The 15,554-nt window shown below is 40.4% G+C and overlaps 1 protein-coding gene across 2 annotated transcripts; it reads left to right on the forward strand.

Moving 5' to 3' along the window:
- The first annotated feature begins 8,901 nt into the window (after positions 1–8,901).
- On the forward strand, positions 8,902–14,433 carry SERPINA7 (serpin family A member 7). Of its 2 annotated transcripts, none has more exons than XM_089903852.1 (5): positions 8,902–8,953; positions 10,506–11,146; positions 12,231–12,499; positions 13,203–13,350; positions 13,896–14,433. In XM_089903852.1, exons 1-5 carry the CDS (start codon positions 8,902–8,904, stop codon positions 14,091–14,093), a joined length of 1,308 nt encoding a protein of 435 aa, XP_089759978.1. In that variant the 3' UTR covers positions 14,094–14,433. The 2 variants fall into 2 exon arrangements, with proteins under 2 accessions (XP_089759978.1, XP_022419586.2); XM_022563878.2 differs by having other exon boundaries at positions 10,506–11,141; positions 12,226–12,499.
- Positions 14,434–15,554: the final 1,121 nt, after the last annotated feature.

Raw genomic sequence — 15,554 nt, forward strand, 5'->3', positions numbered from 1 at the left:
ACAGAAACAGACTTAGAAAACAAATTTATGGTTACCAAAGAGGAAAGGTGGGGGAGAGGGATAAATTAGGAGTTTGGGATTAACATATACACACTACTATATATAAAATAGAAAATCAACAAGGACTTACTGTTTAACACAGGGAACTCTACTCAATATTTTGTAATAACCTATGTGAGAAAATAATCTGAAAAAGAATGGATATATGTATATGTATAACTGAATCACTGTGCTGTACACCTGAAGCTAACACAACATTGTAAATCAACTATACCTCAATATAAAATAAAAATTAAATTAAAAAAGAAAAAGACAAATACTATATGATATCACTTATATGTGGAACATAAAAACAAAAATGAAACTTAAAATAAAACAAAACCAGGGCTTCCCTGGTGGTGCAGTGGTTGAGAGTCCGCCTGCCAGTGCAGGGGACACGGGTTCGTGCCCCGGTCTGGGAAGATCCCACATGCCACGGAGCGGCTGGGCCCGTGAGCCATGGCCGCTGAGCCTGCGCGTCCGGAGCCTGTGCTCCGCAACGGGAGAGGCCACAACAGTGAGAGGCCCACATACCGCAAAAAAAATAATAATAATTAAAAAATAAAGCAAAATCAAAACCCCAAGTTCATAGATACAGAGAACGGATTGGTGGTTGCCAACAGTTGTGGGTGAAGAGTGGGAAAAATGGGTAAAGGGGATCAAAAAGTATAAACTTCAGTTATAAAATAAATAAATCATGGGGATGTAATGAACAGCATGGTGACTATAGTTAATACTCTATTTCATATTTTAAAGATGCTAAGAAAGTATGTCTCATCACAAGGAAAAACTTTTTTTGTAACTATGTAAGGTGACAGATGTTAACTAGACATTGTGGTGATCATTTCACAATGTATACGCTGAATCATTATGTTGTACACGTGAAACTAATATAATGTTATATGTCAGACCTCAATTTAAAAAATATTTCTTTTAAAGAAGAAGAAAAAAAATGCTGAGAGGTCTAGACAAAGTTTCTGGGCCTTTTGATACATTCCCAGGTCCACAGGGAGGCGTGGACCTGCATCAGTCACAGGAGCTGACAACATAGAGACCCCAGCAAGGCAACCTCCCTGGATTTGGCCACAGTTTCTCTGGAGCAGGAGAGGGAGAAGGAGCAGAGAGTGGGTGAAGCAACTGACTAGGGTGGACAGCTGTTTCCTGGCTAGGACTCCTGGGGGCGTGCAGGGTGGGCCTGTTCAAGCAGAGACCAGGCTTCCCTGGAAGGGGGTGGCAACCAGAAGGCTGCAGCTGCTGTTGCTGCTGCTGTTTGCATTCTGTTATTCTGGCAACGGCTGCCATAAGGGCAATCTGAAGGACAGAGTTTGTAGTAACGCACCCCACACTGTGCCACTCTCCCTTTATTAACTTTAGCTAGATTACCTCCGGTGGGATCTAATTAAGTTTCTAAGGTCTCTTTGGGGCTGCTGGACAAAGCAATCTTGAGGGGTACTACACTTCTTTTCTCTCTTGAAGTTTCAACAACTTGCTGACAGCAGGGTGTTTATTGGCACCAGGGACATAGAGTACAAGTTACTCAGCTTGCGCGACAGCACCCCTCCCATCTCATTGTTGGAGAGCCCTAAACAGTGGCTAGGATATTGCTTCCCTAGCTTTCTTTGAACCCGTCTGTTGGATCACTTGTCTGACTAGCCAGGTGAGATCTGCCTGGGAGTCAGGCACTAAGGAGGACTAGAAATTGCCCTCAGAGCTGAAAACTTTATATAAAAATATGCTAACACACTCTAAGAATGCCCCATGGCTTCCTCTAGCATTCCCCAAGACCCATACACATGGCTGGCAAAGTGCCCCATGGGACTTTTAGACTCTTGCAAATAATCCACTAGCAACCTTTTAATATGCCCTGCAGACTCTGCTAATACCTCTCAAATGTACTGCGCGGTATCTTCAGGCTGTTTGATTTTCCAGGATAGCATTGTGGTTAATTGACCGCTTGGCTCTCTACACCAATTTGTCAGGAGCTCAGTTGAGCTGGAGAGAAAGCTGATCTGCCAGATGTCAGAGTAGCTGTTTAAGACAACAAACCAAAGTGAAAGTAACACTCAAGCCTTACTTAAATCACTTACTGCAATAAGATAAGCAAAAAGCTAAACTGGGGAAAGTGCTGATTCCACTCTTTTCCATTTTGCCCATGGACCAGTACCAGCACAGGGTCAGATGGATGAACACAGACATGGAGATTGTCTCACTGTCTCACTGGAAGGAGCCCTGAACAAAATGCTCCTGCTGTTTTACGGTCCGAGGAGCTGGAGAATAGGAGAAGGGGAAGAGCTAAGAGTGTAATGAGTACTGATTCAGAGAGGAGAAAACGTGTCTTCAAGGTTCCTTCCCTCTCCATCCGCCACCCAAGGAGATTTCAGCAGAGGCACCTGAGGAAGGCCTCTGCCAAAGGCACCTGTTAAAAAGGCCCCCAAGTGGAGGCACCCAGGCTAGGAATGCAGCTATGTGTAAGAGCATGGCCAGCCAGGAGAGGCTGATTCCTTGACAGCAACGCCCTCCAGAGACTTCAATGCATTGGTTGTACAAGACATCTGTTGTAGGGAGAGCAATGTTCTCTTGTGAAGTCTGCCAGTTAAAGCCTTTGTAATTGCCTATGGTCAGGCCTGAAAATCATACATAAGTTTTTAACCATGAGCCAGACTCTTCATTTTCATTATATTTTTAGTAGGCTTTTTTTTAAGTGGATGCTCTAGGGCTCACCTTAACTTTTTAATACATCTTAACTTTTTAATATCAGCTTCAGATTTATATTAACTTAATTCCAGTTAGATATAGAAACACTGCTTTTATATAGCTGTATTCACTTTACCCTATTTTGTGGTATTATTGTTATACATGTTAACTAATAAATGTTATAAACCCAAGAATACATTGTTATAACTATTACTTTATATAATTTTATGTTTCTTGAAGAATCTGAAAGAAGGAGAACAAGTACATGTTTATAGCTTTTGTTATATTAACCTTATTTATCATAGCTGGTTCTCTTCATTTGTTCCTGTGAATTCAAGTTACCATCTGGAGTAATTTCCTTAGTCCAATACAGCTTTGCTCCTACCTTCCACCACTGTGCTGTTTTTGCTAAATATATTACATTTCTATATGTTATAAGCTCTACAATATATTATGTACATATTTTTAATACAATTGCCTTTTAAATCTGTTAAGAAAGGAAAGGAGAGTAAATATGCTTGTATACAGTCTTTTTATAATTACATAGTTACTGTTGCTCTTTGTGTGTGCATGTGTGTGTGTGTGTGTGTGTGTGTATTCAAATTACAATCTGGGGTCAGCCATTGTCAGCCTGAAGAACTTCCTTTAGTATTTATTGTACATTGAAGCTGTAGATTGCTTTGGGTAGTAGAGTCATTTTCACAATGTTGATTCTTCCAATCCAAGAACATGGTATATCTCTCCACCTATTTGTATCATCTTTGATTTCTTTCATCAGTGTCTTATAATTTTCTGCATACAGGTCTTTTGTCTCCTTAGGTAGGTTTATTCCTAGATATTTTATTCTTTTTGTTGCAATGGTAAATGGGAGTGTTTTCTTAATTTCACTTTCAGATTTTTCATCATTAGTGTATAGGAATGCCAGAGATTTCTGTGCATTAATTTTGTATCCTGCTACTTTACCAAATTCATTGATTAGCTCTAGTAGTTTTCTGGTAGCATCTTTAGGATTCTCTATGTATAGTATCATGTCATCTGCAAACAGTGACAGCTTTACTTCCTATTTTCCAATTTGGATTCCTTTTACTTCTTTTTCTTCTCTGATTGCCGTGGCTAAAACTTCCAAGACTATGTTGAATAATAGTGGTGAGAGTGGGCAACCTTGTCTTGTTCCTGATCTTAGTGGAAATGGTTTCAGTTTTTCACCATTGAGGACGATGTTGGCTGTGGGTTTGTCATATATGGCCTTTATTATGTTGAGGAAAGTTCCCTCTACCGCAGGTGTGCTAGCAACAAATTCTTTAAGCTTTTGTTTGTCTGGAATGTGTTTATTTCACCTTCATTCTTGAAAGATCACTTTGCTTGATATAGGATTATTGGTTGACAGTTTTTTTCTTTGAACACTGTATTTTGGCTTCCATTGTCTCTGTCTCTCTCTTTATTTTTTAAATTGAGGTATAGTTGACATACAAAATTATATGTTTCAGATGTATGACATAGTAATTCAACATTTATACACATTACAAATTAAAAACCACAAGTGTAGCAAACATCTGTCATTGCAACATTATTGACAATTATTGTTACAATAACTTATAATAATAAGTTATTGCAATATTATTGACAATATTCCCTATGCTGTATATTATATATCTGAGACATTTATTTTATAACTGGAAGTTTGTACCTCTGAATCGCCTTCACTTATTTTGCCCAATCCCCCACCACTCTCCCCTCTGGTGACCACTGGTTTGTTCTCTGTATCTCTGAGTCTCTTTGTTTATTTATTTATAAAATATTCCACGTATAGGTGAGATCATACAGTATTTGTCTTTTCTGACTTATTTCACTTAACATAACATCCTCAGCGACCATCCATGTTGTTGCAAATGGCAAGATTTCTTTCTTTTTTTAAGGCTGAGTAATATGCCATTGTGTATATATATATATATATATATATATATATATATATCTCACATATTTATCCATTCACCTATCGATGGATACTTAGGTTGCTTCCATATCTTGGCTATTGTAAATAATGCTTCAAGGAACACTGGCATGCATGTATCTTTCAAATTAGTGGGTTTTTTCTTTTTCTCTTTTTTTTTTTATAAATACCCAGATGTGGAATTGCTGGATTGTATGGTAGTTCTATTTTTAGATTTTTGAGGAATCTCCATACTGTTTTCCACAGTGGCTGCACCAATTTACATACCCACCAACAGTGCACAAAGATTCCTTTTCTCCATATCCTCACCAACACCTTTTTGTTGTCTTTTTAAAAATTTTTATTGGAATATAGTTGATTTACAATGTTGTGTTAGTTTCAGGTGTACAGCAAATTGAATCAGTTATGCACATACATATATCCACTCTCTTTAAGATTCTTTTGTTTTTTGTTGTCTTTTTGATAATAGATATTCTGATAGGTGTGTGGTAATATCTCATTATAGTTTTGAGTTACATTTCCCTGATGATTAAGGGTATTGAGCAGTTTTCATGTATCTATTGGCCATCTGTATGTCTTCCTTGGGAAAATGTCTATTCAAATTCTCTGCCCAATTTTATTCAGATTTTTAAATATATATTGAGTTGTGTGAGTTTATTATATATTTTAGATGTTAACCCCTCACTGGATATACTATTTGAAAATATCTTCTCCAATTCAGTAGGTTGCCTTTTGCTTTTGTTGATGGTTTCCTTTACTGTGCAAAAACTTTTTAGTTTGATGTAGTAACATTTAGTTATTTTTGTTTTTGTTTCCTTTTCCTGAGGAGACTGAACCAAAAAATGTCACTCTGACTGATGTCAGAGAGTGTACTGCCTATATTTTCTTCTAGGAGTTTTATGGTTTCAGGTCTTACATTCATGTTTTTAAACCAGTTTGAGGTTATTTGTGTAGATACTATAAGAAAGTGGTCCAGTTTCATTCTTTGCATGTGGCTGTTCAGTTTTCCCAACACTATTTATTGAAGACACTGTCTTTTTCCCACTGTATATATATTCTTGGCTCCTCTGTTATAAATTAATCAACCATATAAGGATAGGTTTATTTCTGGACTCTCTATTCTCTTCCATTGATATCTATGTGTCTGTTTTTGTGGCAGTGTCATATAGTTTTGATTACTATAACTTTGTAGTGTAGTTTGAAATCATGGAGTATGATACCTCCAGCTCTGTTCTTCTTTCTCAAGATTGATTTAGCTATTCAGGGTCTTTTGTGCTTTGTACAAATGTTAAGATTATTTGTTCCAGTTCTGTGAAAAAATTTTTGATGAAATTATGAAACTTTGAAATTGATTATCTGGTCTAGTAGAGGTAAAGGGAGTTGAAAACCCTATAAGGGGAATATCAAATAAAATGACAAAGTAATTAAGTGGTCCTCTGAATTATAAGGGAGATACATATTTTTAGATCTGGTTGAGTTTATTGATATGGCTGCACTTCCTAGAGATCCTGTATTCAATGTGCTAGCTCCAGCAGCTTTACACGAGACCAAAATAATTATTTTAAATATAAGAACTACCATACGACCCAGCAATCCCACTACTGGACATATACCTTGAGAAAACCATAATTCAAAAAGAGTCATGTACCAAAATGTTCATTGCAGCTCTATTTACAATAGCCAGGACATGGAAGCAACCTAAGTGTCCATCAACAGATGAATGGATAAAGAAGATGTGGCACATATATACAATGGAATATTACTCAGCCATAAAAAGGAACGAAACTGTTATTTGTAGTGAGGTGGATGGACCTAGAGACTGTCATACAGAATGAAGTAAGTCAGAAAGAGAAGAACAAATACCGTATGCTAACACATATATATGGAATCTAAAAAAAAAAAAATAGAAAATGGTCCGAAGAACCTAGGGGCAAGACGGGAATAAAGACGCAGACCTACTAGAGAATGGACTTGAGGATATGGGGAGGGGGAAGGGTAAGCTGGGACGAAGTGAGAGAGTGACATGGACATATATACACTACCAAATGTAAAATAGATAGCTAGTGGGAAGCAGCCGCACAGCACAGAGAGATCAGCTCGGTGCTCTGTGACCACCTAGAGGGGTGGGATAGGGAGGGTGGGAGGGAGGGAGATGGAAGAGGGAAGAGATATGGGGATATATGTATATGTATAGCTGATTCACTTTGTTATAAAGCAGAAACTGACACACCATTGTAAAGCAATTATACTCTAATAAAGATTTTTTAAAAAATAAAAAAATATAAGTTTTAGAGAAGATCTTACACATTAACAGTCAATCCATCAATTTCATCTTAGGGAGAATGTGTTACCAGAAAGGAGAACTGAACAGTAGTCTGGAATGGGAGGGAGGTGGAGTACAGGGACGGTGGAGACTTCGGGTGGGGGAAGAGAATCAAGATAGTAGATGAAGGGGAAGAGAATGAACAGTTTCTGGATCCCTGCTATGTGCCAGGTACTATATAGTAGCTATATATATACCACCTCTAAATTTTACTTGATACTCCTGATAACCACATGATGTGGGGATTGTTATCATTCTGCTCTAGAAGAGAGGAAACTTAAGTTCAAGAGTGTAAGTAACTTGCCCCAAATTACACAGTTCTTACATAGCAAAGGCATGACAGGAGTACAGGACTCCAGAGCACAGAACAGGGCAGTCTTGGTGGGGGGTCGCGGAGGGCTGCCCTTCTCATTTGTCAGCAACAGATCTGCAGTTGCTACCTGCTAGGAAAGCTCAGCTGAATCAGATACAGCAGAAAATAAGCTGTGCCATTGTCTGACTATGCCGCCAGAGGGCACAACTTTGGAAGTTTTCTTTCTGGATAGTCTGCCTGTTTCGTCTGAAGCAAATACTTATAACTGAGAGAGCAGACTGTGTGTTGTATACCAAGAGTGAGTATGGACTGACTTCAGTGTTGGGAGATCTGAGCTTTCCATTGCCTTGCTGCAGGACAAATACACCCATGACCATCCTATATGTGAGGTATGCCCTCTCCTGTTCAGTTTGGGCAGTGGGTATCAGGTAGTTGGAAAGATCCCTTGGGTTCAGGACTGATAGCAGCAGTGGGATTTTGAAATCCCATTATTAAGTGTGGTCATTTCCACACAGTAGGAGCTCTGTCTATGTTTGCTTGAGAAGAAACAATGTCACAGTACAATCACCCTCTATCTAGTTACTGCTTTGTCAAAATCCCCCAGTGGCTTTCTAGTGCCCTCAAGGTAAAGTTTGCACTATTTAACCTGGTTTCCAAGTCCTACTATAGACTGTGATCTAAGCTTATCTCAAACTAGCTCCCATTTCCTCAACATTCACCCCAATCTTAACATACACATATCCTTAACGTAGTCCTGAAGAAGTGAGTGTCTGGAATTAGATGCTTCACATCACGCCCTGCACATGGTAAATACTCAATAAGCAGGAGTTTCTACTACTACTACTACTACTACTAGACCTAGAAATTGGCAGAGGCAAGGTCGAACTCAGGTCTCCTGACTGAGTCCAGTGCTCTTTGCTCCCACTGCTTCTTTGCAGCACACAGTTCAGTACATAGTGAATACCGAACAATGAAATCTTTGATTCCACACTCCTTGGCTCCTTCTGTGTTCTCTTTTGGGGTCCTGTGACACAGGCAATGGCACAGATGATTTTAGTGACCAGAGGACAGGACTGCTTTCCCCCTGAGCAGACATAGATGTGTATAGCATCAGAAGTCTAGCGTTGGAAGCTACCTTTGACATCATCTCCTACAAGCCAATGCATAAGTAATTTCTACAGCACCCATTAAAAGAGATACACCCAGCCTCTGCCTATGTATATTTTTCTCTCAAAAGGCTGCTGATCCCAGCACTGCTTGGCTGTGACGGAGAAAATAATCTTTGCCCTGCTGCCTTTTGGCATGTTTGCCCTTGTTTCTCATCCTGCCTGGTGAAAAGACACATTTCCTAGCATGAACATGGGCCCTGCCTGCTCTGACAATCTTCTTCCTCTCTTGTTATAGATGAAGGATGTGGCAGCAAAGCAATCATTCAAAGTTCTATCCTTATCATTTTTCACTTTGTTCTTTTTGGCCTTGGTTTTGTACACCAGCTTTGAAACTATCACCCCAGGGCTAATGCCTGGGGTTAATGAGTAACTAAGAACACTCTACTTTTGCAATACAGGGCATGTTATAAAAATGGAAAGATTTTGCTTTCTGAGAGATGCAAGTGGCTTCTTGGGCATGTGCTGTAAGTACATTTTTTCTCTTTTGGAACCTTGAGCATCTCTATCAACAAGTCAGAATCCCAAATAACCATGAGCTCCAAATTATTAACTCTAGAGGCCAAGGTCTAAGTGTGATCATCTGATAATTGACCTCCTACCAGCCTCTGTGACTTTTTCAGAAAAAGGACTTTGGTGACAATGTGGAGATTGGATAGAAGGGTAGAAGCAGGGGGATTGGAGTGGGAGAGACTGAAGGTCGTGTGACCTGCTAGGAGCTGGTGAAGTAGTTCAGTCCATGAACTGAGGCAGTGACAGTAGAAAGGGAGAGAAAGGAACAGTTTTGAGAGGTATTTAGAAGGTAGTACTCATAAGGCATCATGACTCATTAGATGTCGGAAATGAGAATGAAGAAGCCCCTAGGATGACTCCCAGGTTTCTGGCATGGGAGCCTCAATAGACAGTGAGGTGGAATGAAGATGAAGGAGCAGCCTTGAGGGTGAAAAATATGATGCGTTTACTTTAGGAAACTGAGATTTCCAAATTGAAACTGAGGTATGTGTGGAACATTCTGGTGGCTATATGCAGTAGGCAGCTGGACAAATGGCTGGGAACACAGTACACTCTGCAATACAGTATGTAGTTTTGTGCAATGGCAGTTTAGTTCCTGGAAGTGGATGAGATCACTCAGGAAGAGAATGGAGGGCTATCTCTTCCTTCCTATCACTCATATCCATGGTCACTGGATTCCACAGCTGACTCCCTTTCTCTGCTGCCTCATACTCATCCAGGCTCGGAGAATCTTACATCATATTTTCTGGCTTCTGCTCTAATAATTAAAAAAAACCTGAATGAGTTTAAGAATAATAGTGATAAGATGTCTTGCAACTTAAATATGACTCTTTAGATGATACTGATGGTGAAAGAGATCTGAAATGCAAAAACTATACTTTAATCTTCCTGTTGTTTAGAAATATTCCTGTGACTTCCATATGTTGCATGAATGCATTACTTTCAGGTCATGACCTTATACATGGCTCCATAAACTACCACCCTTCCATTCCAATTAAACATATCTTGTGAAAATTATTCTCCTTTTGACTTTTATCCAAAGAAAAGTACAGGTATTCTCTTATCTCTCATAGATTTTACCTTAAGAAAAACACCAAATTAAAAAAAATTTAAATTCTTATCTATAAAAAATAACGTAAGCAGAGAGATTGCTAATTTTATCTAAAGAGTCTTCCTTCTCCAAAAGGTTGCCTCTGGTTCAAATAAAAAGTAATTCAATTTCCATAAATTTGATTTATTCCCAGAGTTTTCATATGTCACTATTACATCTGAATGACAGTCCTTGCCATTATTTCTGTGGCCCCAGGAGGCCACCTATTTCCTGCTCCTATTACATGTGCCATCAGTTTTTCAGGTGAGAAAGGCCTCCCCACAGGCCCTAGTGAGCACACCAGTAAATATTTTCTACAGTTTTACTAATCACAATGGGTGAATATAACGTGTTTCTGGTTCAGAGTTTTCATCCAGCTAAGATCCCCAATGGTTTTCTCACCTCATCTCTTATAGATTACCCTCCTTCCAAAATGCCACTGTTCTTCTATCTGGTTTTCTTGGTACTTGGGCTTCATTGTGCACCACCTAACAGCTGTGAAGGCAAAATAACCTCCTGCCTTTCCCCCCAACAAAATGCCACTCTCTATAAGATGTCATCTATCAATGCTGACTTTGCATTCAACCTGTACCGGAGGTTCACCGTGGAGACTCCAGATCAGAACATCTTCTTTTCCCCTGTGAGCATCTCTGCAGCTTTGGCCATGCTCTCCACTGGGGCCTGCTCCAGCACCCAAACTCAAATCCTGGAAAGCTTGGGGTTCAACCTTACAGACACCACAATGGCAGAGATCCAGCAGGGCTTCCAGTACCTGATCTGTTCACTGAATTTTCCAAAGAAGGAGCTGGAATTACAGATGGGAAATGCCCTTTTCATTGGGAAGCAGCTGAAACCACTGGCAAAGTTCTTGGATGATGTCAACAACCTCTATGAGACTGAAGTCTTTTCTACAAACTTCTCCAATGTTTCTGCAGCCCAGCAGGAGATCAATAGTCACGTGGAGAGGAAAACCAAAGGGAAAATTGTGGGCCTCATCCAAGACCTCAAACCAAACACCATTATGGTTCTGGTGAACTATATTTTCTTTAAAGGTAAGGTTCTAAGATGTCCATTTCTAGTTCAGTGTTCCAATAATTTCATGGGGCACTTGGGGAAGCTGGGAAGCTCGTGGTGTCTTCTCACTGGCATCAGTAGGTGTCCCTCATACTACAGTGACCTGCTTCACTGGACATAGCTGTGTGTAGTTTTGGATCTTCCAGGAGGGACACACAGCTTGTGGATGAGCCCAGGAAATTTCTAGGGAGAGGGAACTTTCAGAGAGGTTAGTTACAATGGTATGAACACCTTCCTCACATCTAGCTACAGAATCATGGTTTCCAAAAGATTTGGTGAGGTGAGACAAGCTTGCACTTGGCAGGTAAACAGGATTAGTTTTAAACCTTAAAGTGACCCTCACTTGCTGTTCATTCTTGGGCATGTTACATAAAGACTATCATGTCTCTATCATGTACTATGTACCCACTATATACTAAGCACCATGCTACATGTGTGGTTTACACACATTGTCTCATCTAATCTTCACAAGTGCCCAGGTTCACACAGTTAATAAGTTTCAGAGCTGGTATTCCCACCCAGGTTTGTCTGATTCTAAAGCTGGTGCTTGTAACAACAAGAATCATGTGACTCTTTCCTGAAGGTGCTGTGCCCAAATGATTTCTGCTGGTTCTACAGCACATGTCAGCCATGTTTGGTGGAGGAGTGAACGATTCTTGGCCACAAATCACACACTTGTAGACGGATAAAACGGCAGAACAGATCTGTTGTCTCATTTCACCCTGTGTGTTGGATGTGCTTATGCCTTTTTACGGAAGAGGAAACTGTGGCTCTGATGGGTTTAGTGTAAGTATAGTGGTTCTGAACACAGATGGAACATCTGTTGAACATGGAGTCTAACAACCCTGGGTGTGACTCCTCGCTCTGCCACCAGCTACCTGGGAGAACATGTAAAGTCACATTCTCTCCCTGATCCTCAGTTACTCATTTGTAAAACTGGTTGACAGAAGGTACCTACCTCTGTGGTGGTATTAATTACTAGATTAGATGACTGATAGAGAAGTTCATATTGGCACAAATACTGGTTTTAAACAAACAACTCTCTTCTCTTTGTATTTTAAGCCCAGTGGGCAAATCCTTTTGATCCATCCAAGACAGAAGAGGGTTCCAGTTTCTTAGTGGACAAGACCACAACAGTGCAAGTGCCCATGATGCACCAGATTGAACAATACTATCACCTGGTGGATACAGAGCTGAACTGCACAGTGCTGCAAATGGACTACAGCAAGAATGCTCTGGCACTCTTTGTCCTTCCCAAGGAGGGCCAGATTGAGTGGGTGGAAGGGGCCATGTCATCTAAAACACTGAAGAAGTGGAACCGCTTACTGCGGAAGGGGTAAACATCTTAGATGATGTGAGAAGTGGAGGGTGGGCATAATGGCACAGAGACCGAATTCAGCAGAAACCCAGAGGCAGGAGAATCACTCTGAACCACTTAGGAGCTGTGTGTTGATCACTACAATATAGTGAGGACATACTCTTTGCCAATCCCTTTGCTGGGCACTTTACATACTTTATTTCACCTAAGCACGTCAACAAACCTGCAAAGGAGATAGTATTACAGGCATTTTTCAAATGAAGAAATCAGGACTAGAAAAATAAAATGAACTATCCAAAGTCAGCCAGCTAGTAAATTTGTGCCTTCCCAGAGTCCAAGTGGAGCTTGGGGGATGGGTAGGATATTGATAGATATTTCACACTGAGCTGGAAGTGCTAGATGGAAAACGATGAAATTCCCCCTGGTACTACCCATTGACATTCATGCCACTGGCTTCCCAACCTTCATGAACACCCCCAGAGATTATAAGTGGGTCACAGCTTCCAACTTCCATTGTTGCAGTCCCAAATGGGCTGAACCAGAGAGCATTCCTTCCAGGATAACTTCTGTGGTTTTGGTGCCACGTGTTGGCCTGCATAGTAGTGGTTGTCAATACCTAGGGGAGGAGCAGTGCCCAATACAATAACATGGAGACAGAGAGGGAGGGAATCATGAGCTTGGTGTGCTGATAGCCATATGTCCCCTTCCCCTTTCTCCACAGGTGGATTAACTTGTTTGTTCCAAAGTTTTCCATTTCTGCCACATATGACCTTGGAGCCATCCTTTCGAAGATGGGCATCCAGGATGCCTTTGCTGACACTGCTGATTTTTCTGGACTCACAAAGGACAATGGTCTTAAACTTTCCAACGTAAGTTGGTAGATTAGAGTCCTTTAATATCCTTTAGATGTAAGAGCCATTGAGAGTCAGTTAATTCAACTCTCTCATTTTATCAGTGATAATTCTGAAGCCTGTAGAGGCAGAATGACTTTTCCTAAGCCAGGTTTACTCCAGGGCCATTCTCATTACCCCCAAACAAGTCATTGTAACAGTTACTTCCATCCTTGACCTTCATGTCCTAAATGATTCTGATAGAAGAACTTAATCATAAGAATTGACTCTGATGCGATACAGTTCTTGAGGAGGTGGCGGGGGCAGGGGAAAGCTTAATAAGTGACTTCTAGAGGCAGAAAGCCATGGAAAGAGTGGTGGTTCCTTGACATCTAGCTCTAAAATCACCAGAGAGTCATTAACTACACTTAGACAAGTGTCCTTCATATTCAAGCACCATCAACACAATACAGTAAAGGGGTGGCCCCATCCTTCCTTCTTCTTTCCTGCTTCTAAACTGTTCCAAAGATGTTTCCTGTTTCTTCAGGGCATCAGCAGTATTTATTCTCCCCCCCCCTCCACAGGCTGCCCACAAGGCTGTGCTGCATATTGGTGAAAAGGGAACTGAAGCTGTCCCTGAAGTCAGATTTCTGAATCAGCCTGAAATAACTCTTCTTCATCCTATCATCCAGTTTGATAGATCCTTCTTGTTGTTGATATTGGAGAAAAACACCAGGAGTATTCTCTTTCTAGGGAAAATTGTGGACCCAACAGAAGTGTAGTTGGGAAAGAGGTTGTTGGCTAATTGCATGTGCTTATTGCAATGAGAAATAAATAAATAGTATAGCCTGATGTGATCGATGTGGGCTTGGATGTGCTTTCCTTTGTACAGGGGTGGAGACTGGACCCTAGCCGAACTGCATTGGGTGTGAAAGAGGCCACTCTTATGTTCAGATAGTCAATGAGTGACTCATTACCCAAAGCACAAGAAGGCCCCATGTCAATGCATTCCTCTTTGTCAGAACCCCAGTTAATTAGCTCCCAGTTAGTTAGCTCCAAGGAATTTTACTGGGCTGACAAATGCTCTGTCTTCTGCCCTCTTGGAGAATAGTTGAAATGCAGGTCAGGTCCTCCTAACCCATTATTTTCATAATAAGTACAATGAATATTAAGCAACATAAATGCAGTAGATTATGTATGAACTTCTCAACCTCCTTCCTCCCACCCCATCAAAATTGTTCTTTGTGTTCTTGCCAAAACTGCCATTGGTGGGTTGTAAAAAGGTGTTTTCACTACAGGGCTGAGTCACAGACTGAGAGCTACTGCTAGGGATGTCGCTTTTGTGACCTAACAAGCATGGGACAAAAAAGCAATAGAGACAGAGATGAACTTCACTGTACAAGCCCACCTTGCCCCTAAAAAGTTTCCTTATTGATAAGCTATAAGTTGGCAGTGGAGAAGGAAAGTGATTCATTCATATTATATCTCATGGCCCTTCCTTTTCTGTATTCTAATCAGACTCCTTTCCAAATGTTGTACCTCAGTCCCACTTGCTCAAGTATAAATCTCCTGGTTAGTTTCACTGAAGTTTGATACCTCCCTATCCTCAGATCCTTCAGCAATTTTCCCTTGTCTGTTCATGCCCTTCTACCCCCATCCACCAAACTAGACTTCATCTCAGACAATACGTATTCAAATCTCCAATATTAGAATTCAGTACACATAAATAGTACAATGACTGTTAATGATGTACTGTCTGAAGTTCTAGCCCTAAGGAGAAACTCTTCAGTGACAGGGAAATAATAATAAATGCATCAGTGCTTTTGCCGATATTGTGCTTCCAGATTGAACTAAATAAATATGTTTAGAAAAGTATGTAGCCCACAAACATTCTAGTGTTTTATTAGACAATTTGCATGGAGGTTTGCTGACTCCTGGTATAGTTTGCATTTTGGTTTTATGGATAATAAACTGGAAGCCCAGGGAGGGAAGGTGATTTATAGCACAGAAAAGTCATCACTAACATGCAGTTTGGTTTCACTGAAGTTACAATACAATCCTGGCTCTGCTACTTATACTGTTTTGTGATCTTGGACAAGGTACTTAAACCTTGCACCTTGTTTTCCTCATCTGTAAAATGGGAACACTAATAATATTCGTGTCAGCAGGATTTTGTGAACATTCCTTGCTACAGAATATGTAATGTTCTCATCACAGAGTCAGACATCTGATAAAAAGCCTTG

The sequence above is a fragment of the Delphinapterus leucas genome, chromosome X (genome assembly GCF_059928025.1).
Source record: "Delphinapterus leucas isolate spDelLeu-1000000601 "Yukka" chromosome X, BTC_Dleu_Yukka2, whole genome shotgun sequence".
In the NCBI taxonomy this organism is placed as follows: Eukaryota; Metazoa; Chordata; class Mammalia; order Artiodactyla; family Monodontidae; genus Delphinapterus; species Delphinapterus leucas.